Source organism: Euprymna scolopes, chromosome 18 (genome assembly GCF_053919585.1).
Source record: "Euprymna scolopes isolate OS-2025 chromosome 18, ASM5391958v1, whole genome shotgun sequence".
Taxonomy (NCBI): Eukaryota; Metazoa; Mollusca; class Cephalopoda; order Sepiida; family Sepiolidae; genus Euprymna; species Euprymna scolopes.
The window spans coordinates 12551529-12559028 of record NC_136499.1 but is presented as its reverse complement, the minus strand read 5'-3'; the positions used below and the strand labels follow the sequence as shown (position 1 = coordinate 12559028).

The 7500-nt window shown below is 35.8% G+C and overlaps 1 protein-coding gene across 1 annotated transcript in view; it reads left to right on the top strand.

Moving 5' to 3' along the window:
* The window catches only part of LOC145297499 (protein Wnt-7b-like), a 510003-nt gene that overhangs the window by 207248 nt on the left and 295255 nt on the right, over positions 1 to 7500 (top strand). The window contains exon 2 of the mRNA XM_080143396.1: positions 591 to 820. Coding sequence (XP_079999522.1) covers positions 591 to 820 — 230 coding nt within the window. The remainder of the gene's footprint in view (positions 1 to 590; positions 821 to 7500) is intronic.

The following is a 7500-nucleotide window of genomic DNA, read 5'->3' as shown; positions in this document are numbered from 1 at the left end:
TTAAGCTTAACCATATTACTATTGTAATTATATATAATTATAAGTGAGTTGTGAGGGCATGAGCCCCTTAAATTCAAATATATCCTATTAGCATGAAATTGAAATTGTACCAACAAAACATTATGAGGAAGACAATGGAAGTTGCCGCAAATCTCTAAGAGCTTTTTTTTTGTTGTTTACACAGTGATCACCACTTATCAAGGCCCGGAAGCCACTCAGGGATAAGGGTTATTGCAAGTACATTACGTTAGTGAGGAGATTTTATGAAGTGTTTAATTAGGGGGGCGGTTCATTAGGAATTTGTTAACATCTCCTAATATTAGCTCCTGTTAGCTCTCCTAATATAAAGGTGCTGCATTTTTTTTCAACCTACTTGTCTTTCATTTTTTATTCATTTATTGTCTTAAATTCTTTGCTTCTTACTAGTTCGCTCTCTTTCAATTTTTTAAATTTTGACACACCCTTTATAAGCTTTTCCTTACAGTTGGAGATGTAAACTTTCAGACTATTATTATTATTATTATTATTATTATTATTATTATTATTATTATTATTATTATTGACCGGATTTTCCTTTTTTTTCTTTTCAGGGCCCTCTCGTCGGTCGTGGCATTCGGAGCCAACATCATCTGCAACAAAATCCCCGATCTTGTACCAAAACAACGTTCAATATGCCAGAGACGACCTGATGCAATCGTTGTGGTCGGGGAGGGGGTGAAGCTCGGCATACAAGAATGCCGTTACCAATTCCGGAACATGCGATGGAATTGTACACACACACGCTCACGGAATTCCATGTTCGCCCATGTACACCTTGTACGTAAGTAATTTTACGTTGACTACTTTCATGTGTTTGTGCCTGTGGGTGTGGTCGTGAGCGCGAACGTGTGCACCTGGCTTTCTGTCTGTATTTATATTTAAAAAAAAAAAAAGAAAGAATCAAAATACACAACACTCATTCTGTTATATAGCGACATTATATAGAATTGAAATAAACGCCAGATTTAATAATTTTGAATTAACATAATAAAAAAAAAACTGATTACAATAATCGTTATCATCAGTATCCTATATGGAAAAAAGTGAAGAGTAGTTAGCACTCGAGAACTAGTAAACCAAATCAAAATAAAACAGCGCATCATTTATATCAAACGCACTAGAATAAAATTTTCTGATGGAGGCTGATTTTTGTTTTTTTAACACGTGGAAACGTTTGGTAAGACATGTACATCAAGAACTCGTTTTCTACCACAACAAAGCAAAAGCCTTACTTTCTCCGTGTGCCTTCCACAAAGTTTCTTCGCAAGGGTTTTCCATCTGTGAAAAACATTGGCACGGAACTGCTTTCCACAGATTACAACCTGGTTGTCTTCAAAACCAATGTCAAAAATATATTTCAATCGTTTCTAGTTTTACAAAATAGCTGGTTACATCATTTGCTAACTCGTATTCACCCCAAGCAAGGCATATTGGTCACATTTGGAATTATGCCTAGAGAGCCCTATGTAGGAAGTTTAGTAGCAAGGTCTTTGTTCACATTTCATCATTTCTTTTCATATAAGTACAGTCAGAGAAGCAGGAAAAGGGGTGGGAATTTCATTATCTAACACTTCGAGTGAAAAAAAGTATGAAGTAGAAAGCCTTTCAGCAGGTTAATCGGTGATTTTTACATCGAGGGGTACAAGTGCTAGAATGTCCTCATCAGAGAAGATTCTGTTAAAATGCTTGTTAAACATGCGCAGACATGCAACATTGCAACGATGAGACAGAGGTCAGTGCTTGGTTCATAGTCCGAGACTATTTTTGATCCTGAGATGGAAAGACTAGCAGCAGATGCACCAGCCCAGATATCCATGCATGCGAGAATGATGACTACGTAGAGATAACAATGCTAGCAGATACGGATAGTTTTCTAGCACAGCAGAGAGTCATCCTTTTTTGCAGCAGATTTTTCAATGTCTGTTATGTGTTTGTTCTAAATTATATCGCCTGTCCCAGTTAAGACTAGGAGTTTGAACGAAAAAATCTGTAGGTAACGAATTGTCGCACGAAGTGCCTTAAATAAGTTTCTAGACTTTTTTCGTATGGGCACTTTTAATTATAGTACACACATGAAATTCTAGTCCCCTTCGAAGTAATCTCCTCTGGTTGCAGTGCACTTGTTGTATCACTGCAGCAACCTCGGGAACGTTTGTTATAGCGCGTCGATCATCCTCGTCACAGCCTCTTTCATCTCGTCAATTGTCCCATAAGAACAACCTCTAAGGTAATCCTTAAGCTTAGAAAATAACCAAAAGTCACAGGGAGCAAGGTCTAGATTATAGGAAAGGTGAGGAACTGTCTTGATGCCCATCTTGGTCAAATAGTCGGTGACGAGCTTGGAGCTGTGAACTGGTGCCTTCGCGCAAATCTTCCGCATCTTCAGTTCCTCGTGAATAATTGTGTGTACAGTTCTCACACTGACATCAAACTGTACAATAATTGTCTCTATAGACACATGACAATCCATATCCATAAAACTTTTTATTTGGCCAATCAACTCTGATGTTCTGACTTCCTTACTCCTACCACACACCTCATCATCCCTCACAGACTCCTTAACTTCCTTGGATTTCTTATGCCACTCAAAACTGATGCTCGATTCATGCAAAAAAAAGCAGTCTGAAGCCTTCCATGCGTTTCTGTAGCATTTTTCCTAAGTTTAAAACATATTATTATTGCATATCGTTCTTCTAAAGTGCAGTCAAGCCTAGATTGAAGTTTTGAAATTCACAAGTTGTGACAATCAGGATTTAGTAGGGCGTATTCCACTTCCTGCTGTAACTGTTCATTTAAACATAAAATCTTAAAAATTGTCCAAGCGTCTCATGAGATATATAGTATTAACACACTGAATTTTCAAGAGTCTACGACAATTTTTAATTTCTGTTTTGTAAATTATTGAAGGCATTTCATAAATAAAGGTTTCAGTAATTTTATTGTTTATAAATTTCTTTACACGATTCAAAATTAGCTACGTTCAGTAGAGAAGTTCATTGTAATGCGTTTTACATAAATTATCTGTTTTGTTTTATGTTTGTGAGTAAGTCACAGGTGTTCATTGCTCTGGGACCGCATATTGAGAAGATGATTAACATTGTCGGAATGTAGATTAATTCACGTTGCTTTTCTTCTGATTTTTATATAATTTCAAATTTAAACTTCATTTCTATAAAACTGTAAAAAGACAAAAGAAATGCATGACTTACTGAAATATAAACGATTCCTTTGGCCGAGAAGATAGTAAATTTGATCATTATTTTCAAGAGAAGATAACTAAACAAACGATTAATCATGATTATGAGGAAACGCTTCGTTTTATTAGCCCTCCAACATTAACCCTAAGATTGAGCTGACAATCAAGAAGTGTCAACTTAACACATATGTAAGGATGGATATTTCAACTGGTTTAATATAATAAAATTGATAGTTTTAATGTAAATGTTCTCAAAAGCAAATAAAGTGTTGTCTGCCATGTTCAGAAGATCTAATGCGACAAAACGTGGCAGTATAAAACCCAGAAGGACGAAAGCTAAACTTCCATGCAATATCTTCAAAAACAAGACAACTTATGCGGAAATATGCCACAAATATCCTTGGAGTTGTTGAAGACTAAATGTGATTTTAATATCCTTTCTTTCATAATTTATATTTAACGAGATGCATTACTAAAATATCCATCTAAAATCAATGATATATCAGGTCAACAAAAAGTTCTTGTTTTTCATTTTTAAATTCAGATGAACATATCTCGGCTTAAACAAAATTTTATTGATCGATTAAGCGCCATCAGAATCTACATACTTTTACCAACGCAAAACAATTGTATTTATGTCAGTAACGTAAAAATCTTGCGTTCTGGTTGCGATGAAGTCGCTGAACACGTTTGTGATATCGCTTAGGATTTAGAAGCATCTCTCGTAAAATGTTGTCTATATGCTTGAAAATTGGTAGTCGATAGGGGAGAAGGCCTGGAGAGTATAGCGAATGAGACGGAGTGTTGTAGCCCAATTCGTTCAACTTCTGCAGGATGAGTTTAGCAACGTGCGGTCAGGATTTACCGTGAAGGAGATTTGAGCCATTTCTGTTGCTTAATACTGGGTGGTGATTGCCGAAGTTTTTTATGCATTTCATCCATTTGGTGACAGTGCTTCCCCGTCCTAATAATTTCGCCTGCATTCAAAGAACCTGTAATGGACAAGACAGGTCGAGGACCACCAAACAGGCAGCGTGACCTTCTTTGGGTGCAACTTTGACTCTGGGAAGTACCATTGAGCTTCGTCAGGGTATTTCTCACAGTATTATCTAATTACCTCCTGATATGTCCCGTAAAAGGGATATATTCGTTAGAAATAACTGAGTGGTCGTAGCTATGTTCGAGTAATGATTTAGTAAGTTATATCATTGGACAAGTGTCCCTGGTCGTAGCTGGTATAAACACAAGGTAAGGCTTCCGGCCTATCTTTCGAGGCCTCCCTCAGATGGACCTGCCAATCGGTGTTCATTGCATCATTGCATTGTCTAACCTTTTCAGCTCTATATTTTACGAACCACTTTCTTGCACTTTTGTCAAATAAAGCATCTTCGCTGTTCATTACACATATATTCATGTGATTTTTATATTAAACCTTTCTGCTCGCTATTGTGTTGTGTAATATAGTTTATTCTGAATTAATGATTTGATTCGATCGCCACCTGTAGAGTCTAGTTTGTCTGGACGATCTTCATTATTGATATGTTCCGTGAAACGGATATATTCGTTTGAAAAAGCTCAGTTTTCTTTACTGCCCATTTAAGAGTGATTAACTTTACTGAAATGTGTCCGTGGTCGGGGCTGGTATAGCATTAATGCAAAGCTTCCGTCGTAGCTTTCGACGTCTTCCTTCATGAGGCTGCAGCAATCGGTATTTATGGGCGAGGAACCCGGATAGACTCATATCCATTTCATCATAAATTATAGATGTTATGTTGTTTTATTTTAATATTTGGACAGGTCATCTGCCCTTTGTCAAAACCATATTTTTATATGCATTTGCTGCAATGCTTTATGTATTTATGCACCGAAAGGAAGCAAATGATCACGATTAATCTTTTTATATTGCGATTTCACTCAAACCAGGATACGGTGCCACTTTGATATCGGGAGCTACTATCTAGTACACAATTGTAGGGATATTATGTAGGGAGTTGAGCAGCCAGATGTCTGTTTTGATTACACTTGAACTTCTGCATGTCGCTGCAAAGAATTTTATAAGACTTAAAAATTTACATGTTATTATGCAGTGAAAAAGTACATTATATTTCTATTTTTGAATGTCCATTAAACACGCAATTGATCCTGAAGAAACTGCAAAACAGTCTACACACTATTTTAGTGAAAATGTGATTCAGAGGTTTCTTATATGTCGGTTTAACAAAACATAGGCTCCAACAACCAAGTATAAGTAGTATACCCGGCAACATAAGATAAGGAATTTTTCGATACAGTTGACTAATCGTAGAACTATACAGCGATAACCACATAAATTCTTAAAACAAATAGTTGGTCGATGTTGATCCTGTAGTTTCTTTTGCATACGGTTCAAGAAAATATGGCCCCTCAAAACCTCGCCAACGTGGTTAGTTTTGAGCTGAACTTTGATAAGTGGTGACCTCCATGTAAAAAAAAGAAAATAAAAGAATAGCTGCTAAGGGGACAAATCAAAGTAATTGGATTGTTGCTGGCATGTTGCTGGCTATGTTGTTCAGTAAGTGTCAATCTAAACGAAATTTACTATAACTTTTAGATTACCAAAAAAGAAATGGAACTACCAAATGTACGGATCAAATTAAGCATAAAAAGGCAACAAAGCAACTCCCGAGCAAGGCCAGGTCATACCGCTGGTATATGAACAACAGAAGAGATATACAACGGCAGTATAAAAAAAAGAAATAGTTCACTTAAGTTTTTTGCGATAAAAAACATGATGGTTATTAAAGCAGTTATGGAAACCCCATGTACACTCCATGGGGCTCTACGTATTGTCCTAATATTATAAGAACTTGGCGATATACTTCCAACGGTACTTGAACTACAGTAGCCGGAATTGTTTCTTAAGCTCAACGATTCAAGTGTTGAGTATATTAGAGCATATTCCATTCACTTGTAAAACATTGCAGCGTTAAGACTGGGGTTGAAGATACTGAACGAATTCAGTTATACAAAAGTGTGTGTTTACCTAAATGCTAGCCGGGCGTAATTTTCCCTTTACCAATGCGATACTCAGAAATGGGGAGTGAGATAATATTTTTATGTTATTATAGGAAATAAATAACAAAAAGAAATTACTTACAGATAGTTGCAACTCATCGTTTTGTTTATTAAAACACTCAAGTGTGTTTCGATTTTTTTATATATTAATAAAGACATTGTTGAATACATAGATTATTTCTCTTTTCTTTTCCAATCGAGGTATTAGGAATTTTCACCAATTTCTGTCGGCCTATTCAACGAAATATGAAATAATAAAAATCAGGTATCTGCATTTATATTTATTATTAATATTTAAATTATCAAAATATATATATATATATATATATATATATATATATATTTGTAGTCATCCACATACAGTACTGTTTCGTTTTATCACAACTCATCAGTGCGGCTAGACTAGCACCTCTTCCAAGCCGAGGATTGCACCTAGAACCATCACGTGTATAACCGGCAGTTCTACCCACCGACACACGGGAGCGGCGCTCGTAAATGACCTCGACAAATTTCCATTTCAAACAAACATTCCTCTACCACTTTTAAAGTCCTGAACCCGCTTGTTTACAAACAGCCACGCATTTTCAGCCAATTAAGTAGCGAGTGAGATTATTTACGACAGTACTCTCTCTCTCTCTCTCTCTCTCTCTCATATATATATATATATATATGTATATATATATATATATATATATATATATAAATTATCAATATATATATAAACATATATACTCTTTATTTATTTTTTAAATAAGCAGTATTATGTTGCTACACATTCATGAGCATGTTTCGGTCAGCTAGCTACCAGTAACTAGAGAACTCTCCAGGCGATGCAGCTTATACGAAAGTAAAGTTTGCAATTAAATCATCAGGTTGTCTTCGCCACAGGGATTTAATATCAAGAGGTTCCGTTAGATGTTGTAAATAAGATTTGGTTGTATGTAAATAAGACCCAATAAGGGTGCGAATATGAATCTATGTTTAGATATAGGAATGAGTGGGAAAGAGTTGGGGTTAAATGTCGAAAGAAAGGTATTCATATGCGTATGTGATGGCTGCCCTCAATCTTAAACATACTAGTGTGTATAGGTTCAAACAGTAGGAGAATGTGGATTTGACATATGTATGCTAAAAGAAGTTGCATATCTAATTGGGGTTATTCAGTTATAAAAAGGCTTTTAATTTGAGTAGAATTTTTTATGTGGTCAGAA